This window comes from Myodes glareolus, chromosome 9 (genome assembly GCF_982192425.1).
Source record: "Myodes glareolus chromosome 9, mMyoGla1.1, whole genome shotgun sequence".
NCBI classification, from domain to species: Eukaryota; Metazoa; Chordata; class Mammalia; order Rodentia; family Cricetidae; genus Myodes; species Myodes glareolus.
Window position 1 is genome coordinate 1331424 of NC_142034.1, and position 18752 is coordinate 1350175.

General features: G+C 57.9%; 1 protein-coding gene across 1 annotated transcript; it reads left to right on the plus strand.

Moving 5' to 3' along the window:
* The first annotated feature begins 328 nt into the window (after window positions 1-328).
* On the plus strand, window positions 329-17734 carry Fasn (fatty acid synthase). Its single transcript, XM_085694209.2, has 43 exons — window positions 329-485; window positions 1633-1768; window positions 2317-2469; window positions 3481-3654; window positions 3849-4049; window positions 4216-4338; window positions 4431-4546; window positions 4637-4771; window positions 5270-5732; window positions 5859-6046; window positions 6195-6384; window positions 6883-6977; window positions 7196-7330; window positions 7408-7611; window positions 7721-7836; window positions 8016-8188; window positions 8263-8454; window positions 8523-8603; window positions 8692-8871; window positions 8975-9154; window positions 9229-9432; window positions 9586-9872; window positions 10206-10592; window positions 10681-10845; window positions 10928-11046; window positions 11134-11288; window positions 11397-11600; window positions 11770-11920; window positions 12001-12179; window positions 12255-12374; window positions 12482-12604; window positions 12686-12909; window positions 13581-13782; window positions 13908-14059; window positions 14171-14262; window positions 14360-14511; window positions 14593-14838; window positions 15088-15276; window positions 15643-15870; window positions 15953-16173; window positions 16295-16393; window positions 16551-16802; window positions 16884-17734. Exons 2-43 carry the CDS (start codon window positions 1642-1644, stop codon window positions 17019-17021), a joined length of 7515 nt encoding a protein of 2504 aa, XP_085550335.2. The 5' UTR covers window positions 329-485; window positions 1633-1641; the 3' UTR covers window positions 17022-17734.
* The last annotated feature ends 1018 nt before the right edge of the window (window positions 17735-18752 follow it).

Genomic DNA, 18752 nt, shown 5'->3' on the forward strand with positions numbered 1-18752 from the left:
CGTGGCCCTGGTGTCTTCCGCGCAGTTCCCAGTGTGACCAAGCACGCCCGTCCCACGCCGCGCGCGCGCACGCGCACCGTGCACACCTGACCCGGCCCCGGGGGTAGGGAGGGCAGGAGAGATGAGGGCGTCGGGACCGGGCCCGCGTGGCCTGCTCGAGGCCGGGGGCGGGGGACGGAAGCGGGCGGGGGCCGCGCGCTCCTTCGGCTGCGGCGCGCGCCCGCGCAGGGTCCCGGCTGGGGGCGGCGCGCGCGGGCATCACCCCACCGGCGGCGGCGCGCCGGGTCCCGGGGCGCAGCCCCGACGCTCATTGGCCTGGGCGGCGCAGCCAAGCTGTCAGCCCATGTGGCGTGGCCGCGCGGGGATGGCCGCGGTTTAAATAGCGCCGGCGCGGCCTAGAGGGAGCCAGAGAGACGGCAGCGGCGTCCCCATCTAGTTCGCCTATCGCGCTCCGCGCTCGTCGTCTGCCTCCAGAGCCCAGTCAGGTACGCGGCTCCGTTCCGGGGTCCGGGACGGCAGGCCGGGGTCCGGCGGGAGGACAGGCGGGCGCCGATCCCCGGTGTTTTTGCGCTCACAGAAGCGCCGCCGCTCCCCTCCGACGGTCAGCCACCCGGATGCTCGGTGCGGTGCGGCCGAGAGGGGCGCGGGAGGGGTGTGCGGAGGGCCAGCGCGGCGGGCCGCTGTCACGTGGGCGCCGCGCCAGCCCCGGTGCAGGAGGCTGGGCGCCGCGTGGATGGGGCCGGGGCCTTCGCTCGCGGCGGTGGGACGCGGGCGCCAGCTCGGAGAGGCCAGATGCGGGGTCTGGGTGCGCACGAGGCCTCAGGGGCCTCAGCGGAAGTCACCGGACTATCCAGGCCTCGCCGGCAGGGTGGCGCGGAAGCCTCCACGTTAGACCTACGGCTGCAAGGCCTGGACTGTCCAGGGCAAGTGCCTTGGGGACCCGAGGACCTCATGCAGACCCTGCTGCTGCCTCCGCCAGGTTATTGTAAGGTCTTAGGCCAGGTGGCGAGAGGCATTGGCCGTCCCTGCTCCGCACCTAGCGGGAAGTAGTTAGTATTCCAGGTCGGGATCTTGCTGGAGGGGTCCATGGGCAGGGGCTGCGTTGGCCCGCCAGACCTGGGCACTCCATAGTAGCCGGGCCTGTTCCCTCTGAATCCTCAGCAAGCCTGGCGTCTTTCTGGCCCAGAGCAGTCTTCATCCCCACCTGGAAAGGGAAGCGCTGGCTTCCCCGTGGCATGAAGTGAGAGCATGGTTGCCAGTGTTCCAGACCCATCTCTCTTTGCAAGTTCCTGATTTAACCAGTACCCAGTAGGCGCCTGGAGGTTATATGGTCCCGTGTAGCTCCAGCGAGGCATGGTAGGGTCAGGGCATGTTATGTCAGTGCGAAAGGAAGGGATCAAAACCTTAGAAGTAGCTCTCAGTGCTCAGAGACCTGAGCACCCGACTTGTCCAGTGAGTAAGGCTGGGTACTGCTAGGGGCTTTCTGAGCCGTGGCTCTCAGAAAGTCAGTGCAGGACACTCAGGTGCTACCTGTGGATCAGGGCCCATCTTAACCAATTGAGTAGCGATGGCTACATTGTGGCCGTGGCTGGGAATGACTGTGTGGGGCCCACCATGCTACCTTTCCCTCAGAGAAGAGCCATGGAGGAGGTGGTGATAGCCGGCATGTCGGGCAAGTTGCCTGAGTCAGAGAACCTGCAGGAGTTCTGGGCCAACCTCATTGGCGGTGTGGACATGGTCACAGACGATGACAGGCGATGGAAGGCCGGTGAGTGTCCCGTCAGGATCAGGCCGCAGAACAGATCGGGAGTCAATTGCCAAGGCATTTCCTGGAGACAGTGCCCGCCCGTTGAGATTCCTGTAGAGTTGTGAGGTTGAGAACCAGTCAGAATCAAAATAGGGCAGGTGATTTGCTTGGGTCCTACATGGAGGATACCAAAGCTGGGCAGGAGAAGGGTCCTTCTGAAAGTCCCATCTGCAGCCTGTACTCTGAGCGGGCTGCCGGTGTCTTAAGATGCTGATTTGACTCTCACACCCAACGGGCTCTAACGTAGAGTGGCTCTACCTGATGGGCAGGTGTGAGTCAGCATTGTGAGGCTGGCCTGGCCAACCACATATCAGGCAGAGGGTCTCCCATCAGGATGGAGGTGGCAGGGGGTGGTCACCAACCTCAGCTCTGGCGGGTTTGGGCCACACACGTGCGGGTGTTTTGGGAACTCTCGTTAACAGTGAGGTTGGTTCACTTCTTTATTGGAGCCTTGCCCAAGAAGAAGGAGCTCCTTGTTCCCTGGCTTCAGGGGCTGTGATGTTCCACAGGGCTCTATGGTCTGCCCAGGCGGTCTGGGAAACTGAAGGACCTGTCCAAGTTCGACGCCTCCTTCTTTGGGGTCCACCCCAAGCAGGCTCACACAATGGACCCCCAGCTCCGGCTGCTGCTGGAAGTCAGCTATGAGGCTATTGTGGACGCAGGTGGGTCATTGGGGTGCTCCTGCCCTTCCGAGAATGTGAGGGCTGAGGGTGTAGCTCGGTGGTAGAGTCCTTGTCAGGTGTGCACAGGAACCTGGGTTTCATCCCCAGCGCTGTGTAAAGGAAAAGGAAATGCAACAATAGTATCTTCTTGGCTTTGAGATATCAGGAAAGCCTGGCATAGGCCTCTGGCCCTGTCCCCAGCCCTGATCTAGGGCCAGTGGCTCAGGAGGCGGGGGCTCTGGGTAGGTCACAGTTTCACAACTGTACACCAGTGGTGTCCCAGGCGCGCCCTGTTACCCCAGTTTCCTCACTCCCTGATCTCTGGCTGCTCTGGAGCTGAGGGCGGGGCTTATGGCAGGTAGTTCTGCAGGGGCTCGGCCTCCAGCTTTGGCAATAGCCCTGCCCAACAGGCTGTCTCTTGTGCTGGATCCTGCTTGGGACATGGACATGTTCCTTCCTGGGCCTAGAAGACCCCACGGTGGGCAGCCATAGTGGGTTGGTGTCATGGTGGGAAGAGTGAGCTTCAGGTTTGGTAGGAGCTAACTAGCCCTCCATTTGATGTACATTTGATTGTATGCGGCTCTGGCATACAATGTAAGATCAGGGGGTGCAGGACCCTGGCAGCCTCCGTGGTGAATATGGAGGTTCCTAACTGGGCCTGTCTGGCTACCCATGCCCTATCAAAGGCTGGGCACAGCTCCCTGGGGGTTTGCCCACTGTCCTCTGCTTTCCCTGCTTGGACACTTGGCCTTTGTCTGCCTGTATCTCCTTATCTCAGCCTGTCCTGGGGCAGGCTGCCCTTGGCCCTAGAGAACTCATTGGCTAGCAGGCCCTTGGGACCTACCAGTGACACCAGAGGCCAAAGGAGTTGCCTTTGGGACAGTGGTGTCCTCTGTCCCTCCTGTGGTTGCAGACTGACCCAGACCTTAGAGGCCCACTGTCTCCTCTGATAGTACCCCTCTCACCCAAACCTGTGTGACCAAACCTGAGCCTTACTGCTGCCCCCGGCAGGCATCAACCCAGCCTCGCTCCGAGGAACAAACACTGGTGTCTGGGTGGGTGTGAGTGGTTCCGAGGCCTCGGAGGCCCTGAGCAGAGACCCTGAGACACTCCTGGGCTACAGCATGGTGGGCTGCCAGCGTGCCATGATGGCCAATCGACTCTCCTTCTTCTTCGACTTCAAAGGTTGGTTTTCTCCCAACCCTGGTGGGTGGACAGCCCAGCCCTGGCATAGGCCTTACCTGCATGTGTCCATCCATCCGGGCAACCCTTTGGGGTTCGGGCTTCCCTGTTCTTGGGGAAAGCTGAGTGGGGTGCTCGAGATCTGGGTAGGCCATGTCCGCCTTGGACCCACACCTGCTTTATGCCCTTGCTCGCAGGGCCCAGCATTGCCCTGGACACAGCCTGCTCCTCCAGCCTGCTGGCACTACAGAGCGCCTATCAGGCCATCCGCAGTGGGGAATGCCCTGCTGCCCTTGTGGGTGGCATCAACTTGCTGCTGAAACCCAACACCTCTGTGCAGTTCATGAAGCTGGGCATGCTCAGCCCAGAGGGCACCTGCAAGTCCTTTGATGACTCAGGTAAGGTTGGCATGGGGGGTATCCTTAGGCTTCCTGTGCAGGGTTCCAGTCTGTACACAGTATGGCATCTTGACTCCTGCTGAGGCGTATGGGTGTGAGTGTGTGCGCACACTCACACACCATCGTCCCAGAGTACCTGCCTGGCTTAGGTGTTGATCTGCCCTAGGGAATGGATATTGTCGCTCTGAGGCTGTAGTGGCGGTTCTGCTGACTAAGAAGTCCCTGGCCCGGCGGGTCTATGCCACTGTACTGAATGCTGGCACCAACACAGATGGCTGCAAGGAGCAAGGTGGGCACAGAGGGCAAAGGGAGCGTGGGTCTCAAGAAATGGGGAGGTGGAATGCGCAAGCCTTCATACCTCCATTACCCCATCTGCCCCAGGTGTGACGTTCCCCTCTGGAGAAGCCCAGGAACGACTCATCCAATCATTGTACCGGCCAGCCGGCCTGGCCCCCGAGTCCCTTGAGTACATTGAAGCCCATGGCACGGGCACCAAGGTAAAAGCCCTTTCTAGCCCATACCTGACTCCTGCACATTTACTAGAGAGATTCCTGGCTGCAGCCTTAACTTACACGTGTCCCCTGCAGGTGGGTGACCCCCAGGAGCTGAACAGCATTGTGCGAGCCCTGTGTGCCTCCCGCCAAGGCCCTCTGTTAATTGGATCCACCAAATCTAACATGGGACACCCTGAGCCTGCCTCAGGACTTGCAGCTCTAGCTAAGGTGAACAGGTCGGGCTATGTGAGTCAGAAGTCTCTGATATGTGGATAACTGTGTACTGTGACCACCACTTACCTACCTGTGGGCTCCTGCCTGCACCATGGCCGAGAAGGCAGGGAGGACGGGGCTGCCCTGTGGTCTTCTGGACAGAGGGAACGCTTGGCTGCGAAAAGGATGGGCAGTTCTGAAGACGTATCTGGGCAGCCAGGTTTAGCAGAACGCCTCGTTCTATGATGGCAAGGGAGGAGTGAGCCAGCAAATGCTCTGGCATGCCTTTTCCTGATGGGTGACCCTCACACCTGCCTGTCCGTTTGTAGGGACCTTCAGCCTCTTTCTACATTGGGAGACATGTATAGTTGTCTGGAAGACCCATCTCTGAACTTGCATGCCTTCTGGGGCTGCGCCTGACTGGGTGGGGAGCGGTGTGTTCTAGGGAGGTGGGTAGTGCCACACTTGGCTGGAGTCTGCTGCCCCCTAACTAACAATGTGTTCTGACTGCAGGTGCTGCTATCCCTGGAACATGGGGTTTGGGCCCCCAACCTGCATTTCCACAACCCCAACCCTGAAATTCCAGCCCTTCTTGATGGACGGCTGCAGGTGGTGGATAGGCCCCTGCCTGTTCGTGGTGGCAATGTGGGCATCAACTCTTTTGGCTTTGGAGGTTCCAACGTCCACGTCATCCTCCAGCCCAACACACGGCAGGCCCCTGCCCCTGCCCCACATGCTGCCCTTCCCCATTTGCTGCACGCTAGTGGACGAACTGTAGAGGCGGTGCAAGGCCTGCTGGAACAGGGCCGCCAGCACAGCCAGGACTTGGCCTTTGTGAGCATGCTCAATGACATTGCAGCCACCCCTACAGCTGCCATGCCCTTCAGGGGTTATACTGTGCTGGGTGTTGAGGGAGATGTCCAGGAAGTGCAGCAAGTGCCCGCCAGCAGACGCCCACTCTGGTTCATCTGCTCAGGTGAGCCTGCACTTTGCTCCCAGGCTAACCCTCGGAGCGGGGGGTGGGGGGAGAACAACCTCCCTTTTCTTGAGGGCAAGGCTGGTAGGGTCCCATGCTGTGGCCCTGATAAGCTTTCTGGGACAGGGATGGGCACGCAGTGGCGCGGGATGGGGCTGAGCCTCATGCGCCTGGACAGCTTCCGTGAGTCTATTCTGCGTTCTGATGAGGCTGTGAAACCATTGGGAGTAAAAGTGTCAGACCTGCTGCTGAGCACAGATGAGAGCACCTTCGATGACATCGTGCATGCCTTTGTGAGCCTCACTGCCATCCAGGTAGGTCACCAGGATCATACGGTCCAGCATGTGGGCACCAGAGCAAGCCTGGGGAAGAGTAGGGCTTCCCAGGAGTCGGGCTTTACTGTCAGTGGTCAAGTCTAGTGATCCCGGGCTGTGTGACGTGACCTATGTCTCCAACCCCCAGATTGCTCTCATAGACCTGCTGACCTCTGTGGGGCTGAAACCTGACGGCATCATTGGGCACTCGCTGGGAGAAGTTGCCTGTGGCTATGCCGATGGCTGTCTTTCCCAGAGGGAGGCTGTGCTTGCTGCCTACTGGAGAGGCCAGTGCATCAAGGACGCCCGCCTCCCAGCTGGGTCCATGGCAGCTGTTGGTAGGTATCCTCTCTGGGCCCCCACCTCAGGTACCAGGATCTTCTTGAAGGGCTTTCTGTTCTGGGTCCTTCAAAACAATCAGCTGCCGCCTTGGAGGAAGAAGTGCGGTTACAAGGGGCCAGGTCACTGCTCGAATTATATTTACAGGAGGCTTCAGTTCTTCTGAGCCCACAGGCCTGAGCAAGACATGAAAACCCCACACACGAAAAAAATGTGTTTAAAAAAGAAAAAAGAAAACCCCACACACGTGAGATGAGGGGCAGAGAGCTACTTACTTGACCCTAGGTGGTCATTGCCCAGCCCACCCCCCATTACTTCTCTGTAGTGGCCCCTCCTCTTGAGATCAGACGCGGCAGAGGGTAAAAGACCTGGGAAGGCCGGTCTGAGGCTGTCGTGTCACCACCAGCACCCTTGGCCCCAGGTGCTGCTCGTGACAGAATCCTGGTTCACCGGTGTGGGTGGGGACCTGCTCTGAGGCCAGCCACTCTTGATTGCAGGTTTGTCCTGGGAGGAATGTAAACAGCGCTGCCCCCCTGGTGTAGTGCCTGCCTGTCACAACTCTGAGGACACTGTGACCATCTCTGGACCTCAGGTGGGCCCTGCAGCCATAGCAGGATTTCTTTCCCCTGCTTTTTGCCCTGGCCTACATGGGAGGCAAGGCCTCCTCAGTCTGTCAGCCAAGTTCTAAAGGGCCCAGTGGTGAGCTGTGCTTTTTCCCGTCCCTCTGGGTGAGACTTCAGCTGGGTGAACCGTTCCTGACAAGGGAGAGCCCGTTCAGACCCCTCTGACTGCTGGCTCTGCTGCCTGCAGGCTGCAGTGAGTGAGTTCGTGGAGCAGCTGAAGCAAGAGGGTGTGTTTGCCAAGGAGGTGCGGACAGGTGGCCTTGCCTTCCACTCCTACTTCATGGAAGGCATTGCCCCCATGCTGCTGCAGGCTCTTAAGAAGGTGAGTACCTGGCCACATACGTGGACCTAAGGGTGTGGTAACTTGACTTCGCTTGCTAACCAAGCTCCTGTGTTCAGGTGATCCGGGAACCACGGCCACGCTCAGCTCGCTGGCTCAGCACCTCCATTCCTGAGGCCCAGTGGCAGAGCAGCCTGGCCCGCACATCTTCTGCTGAGTACAACGTCAACAACTTGGTGAGCCCTGTGCTCTTCCAGGAAGCTCTGTGGCATGTCCCCGAGAACGCTGTGCTGCTGGAGATTGCTCCCCATGCACTTCTGCAGGTGAGCACCGGGTCTGCCCGGGGAAGGGGCGCAGCAGCCTGCCAGTCACTGGAGAGGATGAGTGTGGCACGCAGGAGGTCAAAGCCCAGCCCTCCTTTGCCATGCACAGGCTGTCCTGAAGCGAGGCGTGAAGCCTAGCTGCACCATCATCCCCTTGATGAAGAGGGACCATAAAGATAACTTGGAGTTCTTTCTCACCAACCTTGGCAAGGTGCATCTCACAGGGTAAGTTCCCCTGCTCCCTGCTGCTCCTGGGGGCCCATTCCACCCTCCATGAGAGGGGTTAGTTACTGTTGGCCTCACTCAGTTCTGGCCCTGTTTGGCCATCTTGGGATCTTGAAACAAATGGAGCCACAAGTGTCTCAGACCTGGGGCCAGGTGTGTCACTCGGCTCTCTCCACCAGCATCGATGTCAACCCTAATGCCTTGTTCCCGCCTGTGGAGTTTCCGGCACCCCGAGGGACTCCTCTGATCTCCCCTCACATAAAGTGGGACCACGGTCAGACCTGGGATGTCCCAGCTGCTGAAGACTTCCCCAATGGCTCCAGTTCCTCCTCTGCTACAGTCTACAACATTGGTGAGCCGGGTCTCATGGTGGGGAGGTTCCTTCCCAGGCACATGGGCCAATGCTGAGGTCTCTGTCCCTTACAGATGCCAGTCCTGAGTCTCCCGACCACTACCTGGTCGACCACTGCATTGATAGCCGGGTCATCTTCCCTGCTACTGGCTACCTGTGCCTGGTGTGGAAGACGCTGGCCCGCAGCCTGGGCCTGTCCCTAGAAGAGACTCCCGTGGTGTTTGAGGATGTCACCCTTCATCAGGCCACAATATTGCCCAAGACAGGTAAGAGACACCCTCAGCAGGGGCCGCTGGGATGTTGAGGACTCTGGTCTGACCTTCCTTCTCTGCAGGGACTGTGTCTCTGGAGGTGCGGCTACTAGAAGCCTCCCATGCCTTTGAAGTGTCTGACAGTAGCAACCTGATAGTGAGTGGTAAGTGGGACTCGGCTGGACCTGTGTGCACGGGACCCCATCCCAGCCAGCCCGTGCTCAGGTCCTCCCGTTGTTCCATCTCCTACAGGAAAAGTGTACCAGTGGGAAGACCCTGACTCCAAGCTCTTCGACCACCCAGCAGACCTGAATGCCCCTGAATCTGCCCCTGCTTCCCGCTTGACCCAGACAGAAGTGTACAAGGAGTTGAGGCTGCGTGGATATGATTATGGCCCTCACTTCCAGGGCATCTTTGAGGCCAGCCTTAAAGGTGGGCAGGAACATCCCGGAGTCTGAGCACAATTGCCAGAGGGGAAGTAGAGGCCCATGGAGCAGGTACCATCTGGAGTCCTGACCCAGCCTCTCTGCTGCAGGCGAACAGGGAAAGCTGCTCTGGAAAGACAACTGGGTGACCTTCCTGGACACAATGCTACAGATCTCCATTCTGGGTGACAGCCAGCAGAGTCTGCGGCTACCTACCCGAGTGACGTCCATCCATATTGACCCCGCGACCCACCTGCAGAAGGTGTACACGCTGGAAGGGGAGAATCAAGGTAGCTCTGACCCTCGCTCTGTGCACCTGTGTCCTTGCTGGGCATTGCCAACGCTGACCAGTGTGTCTCCATAGTGGCCGATGTGACGACAAGCCTCTGTCTGGGCAGCACGGTGTCTGGTGGGGTCCACATCTCAAGGCTACACACAACAGCAGCCCCACGGCGGCAGCAGGAACAGCTGGTTCCCACCTTAGAGAAGTTCATTTTCACACCCCACGTGGAGGCTGGGTGCCTGTCTGAGAGCCCTGCCCTACAGAGGGAGCTGCAGCTGTGCAAGGGTAAGGCTGCTCTCCTTGGCTAGGCACAGCATTCTGCTGTATCCCTTTGTCCTCTGGCCATTTCTTCTAGCTGTTGGCTTGTCCTAAGGACAAGCTGGGGAAAGGGTCCTAAAGTTGGCTGGAGGCCTTGGAAAACAGACCTTTCTCCCTCAGATCTGGCCCAGGCTCTGCAGACCAAGGCCACCCAGCAAGGACTGAAGATGGCAGCACCTGGGTTGGAGGACCCGTCACAGCATGGGCTGTCGCGGCTGCTGGCGGCTGCCTGCCAGCTGCAGCTCAATGGGAACCTGCAGCTGGAGCTGGGCGAGGCGCTGGCTCAAGAAAGGTTCCTGCTGCCAGAAGACCCTCTGATCAGTGGTCTCCTTAACTCCCAGGCACTCAAGGCCTGCATAGACACAGCCCTGGAGAACTTGCCTAGCCTCAAGATGAAGGTGGTAGAGGTGGGTGCTGGAAGGGTAGACAGGCCGTACATATGCATGGACCCAGGGTGATCTCAGATCTGAAAGCAGGCAGTCATGGTGCGGCTGCATTCTGTGGTCTTCACCTTAAAAGATTGTGGGGAAATCACCCCTACCAGCCAGGAATGTGATACCAGAAGGAATTCCTGGATGCCTTGGGCTCCAAGATGGGACAGTGTTGACAGGCTTGGTGAGGTAGAAGGAGCCTCCTAGCTGGCGTTGCCACAGACTGAACGGCCCACGGATGCTTACCCAGCCCCCAGGTTTTTGCTGTTTCCTAGAGGCAGCAAATCTAAGGTGTTCCTCCTCCCCCAGGTGCTAGCAGGAGAAGGTCACCTGTATTCCTACATCCCGGCACTGCTCAACACCCAGCCTATGCTACAATTGGAATATACAGCCACCGACCAGCACCCCCAGGCCCTACAGGATATTCAGGCCAAACTGCAGCAGTATGACATTGCTCAGGGCCAGTGGAACCCTGAGGATCCTGCCCCCAGCAGCCTGGGTGCATTTGACCTTCTGGTTTGCAACTGTGCAGTGGCCAGGCTGGGCAACCCAGCCTCAGCCCTGAGCAACATGGTGGATGCCCTCAAGGAAGGTGGTTTCCTGCTAATGCACACGGTGCTCAAAGGTCATTCCCTTGGGGAGATCTTGGTCAGCCTCCCCTCTGCGGTGCAGCCTGGGCCCAGCCTCCTGAGCCAGGTACTGCTGCTGGGTATGCAGGGCAGGTGAGGGCTGAGTATAGCCCAACCAGCTCGGCACTTACGTCAGACCTCATGCCATCACACAGGAAGAATGGGAGAGCCTGTTCTCAAAGAAGGGGCTGCACCTAGTGGCCCTTAAGAAGTCATTCTACGGTACTGCACTCTTCCTATACCGCCGAGCCACACCGCAGGACAACCCCCTCTTCCTGCCTGTGGAAGATACCAGCTTCCAGTGGGTGGACTCTCTGAAGGTCAGGTCCTGGGGCTGGGTACCTTTCCTTGCCCTCCCTGGCATGGGACCCTCCTGGAGGCTGACCCTTCTTTATCCTGCAGAGCATTCTGGCCACATCTTCCTCCCAGCCTGTGTGGCTCACAGCCATGGATTGCCCCACCTCAGGTGTTGTAGGCTTGGTGAACTGTCTCCGCAAAGAGCCTGGTGGACACCGGATTCGGTAGGAGAGACCCTGAGAGGTGCTCACACGCCCTCACGCCCTCATGCCCTCCCACCCACCCTTGGTGTCCGTCCTTTCGTCCCACAGGTGCATCCTGCTGTCCAACCTCAGCAGCACGTCTCATACCCCCAAGCTGGACCCTGGCTCTCCAGAGCTGCGGAAGGTGCTAGAGACTGACCTTGTGATGAACGTGTACCGTGATGGGGCCTGGGGTGCCTTCCGCCACTTCCTGTTAGAACAGGGTGAGCCCATCGCTGCCTGCCCTACACTTGTCAGGCCAAGGAAGAGGTGGGGGACGAAGAGCCCGGCCAGGTGGGCCCTGTGGCATTCTTGCTTCCTTTTGTCTTCAGAGAAGCCTGAGGAGCAGACATCACATGCCTTCATAAATGTCCTTACCCGAGGAGACCTTGCCTCTATCCGCTGGGTCTGCTCTCCCCTGAAACATGCCCAGCCCGCCAGCCCAGGAGCACAGCTCTGCACTGTCTACTATGCCTCACTCAACTTCCGCGACATCATGCTCGCCACGGGCAAGCTGTCCCCAGATGCTATCCCAGGTGCAGCTGAGTGGCTTGGAGTAGGGAAAGTGCATGCGCAACCCAGGGAGAAGTCCTGGGGAGGAAAGGGTTCCCCACACCAGGGCCTGCCTACACTTGCACCCCCGTACCCTGGACAACCGAAGAGGGGACCCTCAGCACTGGTGCGCCTCCCCTCTGTCTACTGCAGGAAAATGGGCCAACCGGGACTGCATGCTGGGCATGGAATTCTCAGGCCGTGATAGGGGTGGCCGACGTGTGATGGGGCTGGTGCCCGCAGAGGGCCTGGCCACCTCAGTTCTGCTGTCGCCAGACTTCCTCTGGGAAGTGCCCTCCAACTGGTAAGTGGGCCAGCTGCCCCTGGGGGTGACGTGATCTTAGTTGGTGGCCAGACTGAGGTGATCCTGTGCTGTGCCCTCAGGACGCTGGAGGAGGCCGCCTCTGTGCCCGTCGTGTACACCACTGCCTACTACTCCCTGGTGGTGCGAGGGCGTGTGCAGCGCGGAGAGACTGTGCTCATCCACTCGGGCTCCGGCGGGGTGGGCCAGGCGGCCATCTCCATCGCCCTCAGTCTGGGCTGCCGAGTCTTCACCACTGTGGGTAAGGGCCCTGCCCCCCAGAACCCCAGACCCTGAACTCCGTGACCCAGGCTCACTAGGGCCTCTCTCCTCACAGGCTCAGCTGAGAAGCGAGCGTACCTCCAGGCCAGGTTCCCTCAGCTCGATGACACCAGCTTTGCTAATTCACGAGACACATCATTCGAGCAGCATGTGTTACTGCACACAGGTGGCAAAGGTAGGTGCCCACCTGGGCCATTGCCTGGGAGGGATTCATATATTCAGTCTAGCCCTCTGGACAGATTGAGCCCGCATGATCCAGAGGATCTGTGTTTGTCACCTTAGGGGTCGACCTGGTACTCAACTCCCTGGCAGAAGAGAAGCTCCAGGCCAGTGTTCGGTGCCTCGCTCAGCATGGTCGCTTCCTAGAGATCGGCAAATTTGATCTTTCGAACAACCACCCCCTGGGTTAGTAGTCCTGGGGACAGGGGTGGGGAGCTAGTGTGGGGGCTTGGGGTCTCCACCAGTGACCGTGACTCTCCCATTCAGGCATGGCTATCTTCTTGAAGAATGTCACTTTCCACGGGATCCTGCTGGATGCACTTTTCGAGGAGAACAATGAGACCTGGCGGGAGGTGGCGGCCCTGCTGCAGGCTGGCATCCGGGATGGGGTGGTGAAGCCCCTCAAGTGTACAGTGTTCCCCAAGACCCAGGTGGAGGATGCCTTCCGCTACATGGCTCAGGGGAGACACATTGGCAAAGTTGTTGTCCAGGTGAGGCAGTCCCTGGGTGCCCACGCTGGCTTTGGCTGGCAGAGTTTAGTTTTCTAACTACATTTCCTTCTGTGTGATATTTGAATGCCATGGCACATGTGTAGAGTAGAGGCTGAAGGACAGCTTGTGGGAGTTGGTTCTCTTCACCACGTATGTTCCAGGAGTCAAACTCAGGTCATCAGGCTTGATAGAAGTACCTTTAGCTGCTCTGGAACTGGAGACTGCTTATTATTTTTATGTATATGGGTGTTTTGCCATGTGTGTGGGGTCCCTAGAACTGTAATTACAGACAATTGTGAGCTGCCATGTGGGTGCTGGGAATCGAACCCAGGTTCTCTGAAAGAGCAACTGGTGCTCTTAACCACTGAACCATCTCTCCAGTCCCATTAATTAACTCTTACATCTTCAATTAACCCATTTCTATTAATCTGTGTACCACTGTGAGGCTGTTTGCCTACTGCTAAGGTTCTGGTGGCTTCCTTCTCATGGTGTCTCTTTGGCTCCAGCTACTCTGTATCTCTTCCAGCCTGGCTGTCTTCTGCTGTGCCATGGGCCAAAGCAGCTTTATTCATTAGCAAATAAGAGCAACACATATCAGAAGGACATCACACATCGACTCCATCATCTCCCTGGTCCCTCTGTTGCTTCTGAGCCACTACTCTTATCTGTAGGTGCGGGAGGAGGAGCCAGAGGCTGTGCTCCCAGGGGCTCAGCCCACCCAGATTTCTGCTATCGCCAAGACTTTCTGCCCAGCCCACAAGAGTTACATCATCACTGGTGGCTTAGGTGGCTTTGGCCTGGAGCTGGCCAGGTGGCTCGTGCTCCGGGGGGCCCAGAGGCTTGTGCTAACTTCCCGGTCTGGAATCCGCACAGGTAAGCAAGTAAGGGCACCTGGGGCAGCTGGTGATATAGGCCTCCCTTTGGTGGAAGGTGTTCTGGGAGGGGCTGTAGGCTACTCCCTCTCCTCCGGTGCAGCCCCACAGCCCTGTGTCCCACAGGCTACCAAGCCAAGCAGGTTCGAGAGTGGAGGCGCCAGGGCATCCACGTGCTCGTGTCAACAAGCAATGCCAGCTCGCTGGAGGGGGCCCGTGCTCTCATCGCTGAAGCCACAAAGCTTGGGCCTGTGGGAGGTGTCTTCAACTTGGCCATGGTGAGAAAGGCATCCTGGGCTCCAGACACCTCCAAAGCCTGAGACCCAGCAGCAGGCAGCTGCTGAGTGGGGAGAGCCCAGAGCTGCAGCAAACACTAACCCTTTCTCCAGGTCCTGAGAGACGCTATGCTAGAGAACCAGACGCCAGAGCTCTTCCAGGATGTCAGCAAGCCCAAATACAATGGTACCCTGAACCTGGACAGGTAGGCAGGACCTCCGTTTGGTCCCGCCTGTGACCTTCTCTGGACTGCCTTGGAGAGGTTATGGGCATGATAAAGTGATATGAACTCCCACCCACAGGGCAACCCGGGAAGCCTGCCCTGAGCTGGACTACTTTGTGGCCTTCTCCTCTGTAAGCTGTGGGCGTGGTAACGCTGGCCAAACCAACTATGGCTTCGCCAACTCTGCCATGGAACGGATATGCGAGCAGCGCCAGCACGATGGCCTCCCAGGTGGGCCTCTGCCCCGCCCACGCGTGCTGTGACTTCACACGCTCCGCAGAGCCCCTCACCCACTGCCTCCCTTGCTCACAGGCCTTGCCGTGCAATGGGGTGCCATCGGTGATGTGGGCATCGTCCTGGAAGCAATGGGTACCAACGACACCGTCATCGGTGGCACACTGCCACAGCGTATCGCCTCTTGCATGGAGGTGCTGGACCTCTTCCTGAACCAGCCTTATGCAGTCCTGAGTAGTTTTGTGTTGGCTGAGAAGAAAGCTGTGGCCCATGGTGATGGCGAAGCCCAGCGGGATCTGATGAAGGCCGTAGCACACATCCTAGGTGAGCCAACTTCAGGAACCTGCGTAGCTCTCCAAGCCTTAGCTTCCCCATCTGTAGAAGCAGAGGACAGGGTTACATGGCCTGGGTGATTGACAGTGATGCTGGGGAGCAATGACCATAGTGATGGTTGTTTATAGAGAGTAACAGGTCTGTTGTAGGCCCAGCACTCCCAGCCGTACCTGGTTCCCATGTCCAGGTTGTCCTCACTCCCCTCCCCTCCTAAATAATGACCAGTAATCCCTTTGGCAGGCATCCGAGACCTGGCAGGTATTAACCTGGACAGCTCGCTGGCAGATCTTGGCTTGGACTCACTCATGGGTGTAGAAGTACGCCAGATCCTGGAACGTGAACATGACCTGGTGCTGCCCATGCGTGAAGTGCGACAGCTCACGCTTCGGAAGCTGCAGGAACTGTCCTCCAAGACTGGCTCAGCAAGTGGTGCGTACCGGGCAGCAGGTTGTGAGAGGGTCTTGGTGTGTCCTATCCAAGCTGCCAGCACTGGGGCAACAGTAGGGTCCTTTCTCCAAAGAGCACTTGGAGCTGGGTGGTAGTGTTGGACGCCTTTAATCCCAGCACTTGGGAGGCAGAGGCAGGCGGATCTCTTGTGAGTTCAAGGCCAACCTGGTCTACAGAGTGAGTGCCAGGATAGGCTCCAAAGCTACACTGAGAAATCCTGTCTTGAAAAAACAAACAAACAAAAAAAGCGAAGAGCATTTGGGACCAATGTATAGTGTATAGTGCACATGTATAGTGTACCAGAACCCACATACCAAGGCCAACCTATATCATACTACGTCCTTACAGAGGTGACAGCCCCCAAGTCCAAGAATGACTCGGCCCTGAAGCAGACCCAGCTGAACCTGAGCACCCTGTTGGTGAACCCCGAGGGCCCGACCCTCACTCGGCTCAACTCGGTACAAAGCTCTGAGCGGCCTCTGTTCCTGGTGCACCCCATTGAAGGCTCCACCACTGTGTTCCAAAACCTGGCTGCCAAACTCAGCGTGCCCACCTACGGCCTACAGTGCACCCAAGGTACTGTGCACGCACTGGGGCGGCGCTCGCTGCCTAGGGGCTCCGTTCCCCACTAAGTGCTGAGCCCTGTGCTGTCTTACAGCGGCTCCTCTGGACAGCATCCCAAACCTGGCTGCCTACTACATCGACTGCATCAAGCAAGTGCAGCCCGAGGGGCCCTACCGAGTGGCTGGGTACTCCTTCGGGGCCTGTGTAGCCTTTGAGATGTGCTCTCAGCTGCAGGCCCAGCAGGGCCCAGCCCCCACCAACAACAGCCTCTTCCTGTTTGACGGCTCACACACCTTCGTGCTGGCCTACACCCAGGTAAGAGCTGGGCCAACTGGTCCTGAGTGCTGCAGCCTGTGTCTTGGATGTGAACACATTTCTTCCGGGAGGGTCCTAGTCACTTCAACACTTGGTGCAGCAGCGTCTCCTCCCGTGACAGAGCTATCGGGCAAAGATGACCCCAGGCTGTGAGGCCGAGGCTGAGGCTGAGGCCATCTGCTTCTTCGTAAAGCAGTTCATTGATGCAGAGCACAACAAGGTAGGCCAGGAGATACCCTGGAGTGGACAGGAAGGGCAGGCTGGAGCTGAGAATGACATGGACCAGACAGATGGGGGAACTTCTTTAGATCCCTGTCTCCCCAGTGGAAAGCGGGGCAGACTGGCCCCACCCCGATACTCAGAACTGTTCCCTCCAGATGCTAGAGGCCCTGCTCCCACTGAAAAGCCTGGAGGACCGGGTGACTGCTGCTGTCGACCTCATCACCAAAAGCCACCGCAGCCTGGACCGCCGCGAGCTGAGCTTTGCTGCCCTGTCCTTCTACCACAAGCTGCGGGCGGCCGAACAGTATAAACCCAAGGCCAAGTACCATGGCAATGTGACGCTGTTGCGTGCTAAGACAGGCGGTACTTATGGTGAGGATCTGGGTGCTGACTACAACCTCTCTCAGGTGAGTGGGGCAGGTGAGGCAGACGTACCTGCCAGGGGCGGAGTGGCTGGGGCGGTCACAGTGAGCTGTCCACATTTGCAGGTGTGCGATGGGAAGGTTTCTGTGCACATCATCGAGGGTGACCACCGCACGCTGCTGGAGGGCAGCGGCCTGGAGTCCATCATCAACATCATCCACAGCTCCCTGGCTGAGCCTCGAGTGAGTGTACGGGAGGGCTAGGCCTTCATGAAGCCACGCTCCACACCCGCCACCAGAGATGCTCCAATCCCCACCACACCCTAAACGCAGGGACTAGGAGGGTCCTGCTGGTGGGACCCCCTGCTCCCAGTGTCCCAGCCACCTAGTGGGGTTCCCAGAGCCACTGACTTGGAGACACCTGGTCTGTGAAGAGTCAGTGGAGATGTGCAGAAGCCAAACTGAGCCTTTTCTGCCGTGTGGCCTCTGCCATGCTGGCTGTTTCTCCATAAATTCTCATATTTATTGCATTGCTGGGAAAGATCCCCATTGCTCATTCTAGAACCCCTTAAAATGGCAGAAGCCATATGGGGCAAATTTCTGGTAGTTTCCAGACTTTACCAGACAGGCTGCTGGCTGGAGCCCCTTTTTCTCCTGGCCCTGCCCACTGCAGGGCAGGGTATGGAGGGGGCTGGTTCCTGGAGGATGAGGACCCCAGCAGACACTGTAGCCCGTGGCCCTTGGCCCCCAGCATCCCGGCTGCACCCATGATGCAGGGCCATGCTGACCCTGCGGACCGCACCGGACACTCACTGTATTTGTTTTCCAAGAAAAGATTCAAATCGCTGCCTGGGTTTTGAATTTATTGCAACTGTCAGTGTAAAGAACCACGTCTGGACTGATTTTTACACCAACCTGGTAAAGATGCTGCTCTTGTTGCTGTGCCCTTTCCACAATTAAACCGCATGTGAGCGCTGGCCTCTGTTCAGTCTGTCCAGTCCCTGACCTGACACTCTAGAGTGAGGACTAAGTGTGCTGATGAGTGTTTCAGCCCTGGGGCTGGAGACCGCAGGCTGCGGTGAGAGCAGAATATCTCCACCTTCACGTTGCTCTGTGGGTATCAGCTCAGTTGGTGCCAGACCAGACACTTAGAGCAAAACTTGAGCAGCACTTGGCTGGTGTGAGAAACAAATTCCTGGAAACAGGTGACATGGCCAGAACAGAGGGACAACACAGCACAGTCAAAGGTCTCCAAGGTCACTGAGGAATGTAGGACAGCCAGCTTGTATGTATGGGCTTGGTGATAAGCCCATACATGATGGGTCTTGTAAGGCAGCCTTTTGGGGGTCAAGGGCCAGGATTAATGGAGAACAACAAGTCCCCACAAGTCCAGCAGACTCGGCAGCAGTATCTTCAGCATCTGTCCACAGGTGGTCGCAGACAGCTGCAGCCTGGAGAACCTTCAAGTGGGGTGCAAATAGGGTGCTCAGAAGGGGTCTTGTCCTAGTTAATGGTTAGCCCAAGACTGATAAGCATCTGGCTAGCTCTAGTTCAACATAGAATGTTCTTTAAAAGCTCTTTGTTGTTCCTAGTGCCTGGTTAAACAAAAAGGAGTGGATTTATGAACCAGCCTAGAAATGCCTGCCTCCCTCACCCTGCCATGTGACCCTTAGGGACTCACATGGTATTGTATAAGTCCAATCTGTGACTGGTAATAAAATCTTGAGACTCCTTGCTCTTTCTATCTCCCATGTGATTTCAGCAGTTGCTGGGTCTGGTGATGCCCCTCAGTGGGTACAGTCATGCTCCGTGACCTAAGTTTGATCCCTGGAACCCACATAAAAGTAGAAAAACTAGGGGCTGGAGAGATGGCTCAGAGGTTAAGAACACTGACTCTTCCAGAGGATCCGAGTTCAATTCCCAGCAACCACATGGTGGCTCACAACCATCTGTAACGAGGTCTGGTGCCCTCTTCTGGCATCCAAGGGTACATGC

Coding starts and splice junctions, on each gene's coding strand:
- Fasn (XM_085694209.2), top strand. CDS start 1,642: ATGGAGGAGGTGGTGATAGCCGGCATGTCGGGCAAGTTGCCTGAGTCA. Junction 6,385..6,882: donor TGGGTCCATGGCAGCTGTTG/GTAGGTATCCTC, acceptor TCTTGATTGCAG/GTTTGTCCTGGGAGGAATGT. Junction 16,174..16,294: donor TCGTGCTGGCCTACACCCAG/GTAAGAGCTGGG, acceptor CTCCCGTGACAG/AGCTATCGGGCAAAGATGAC.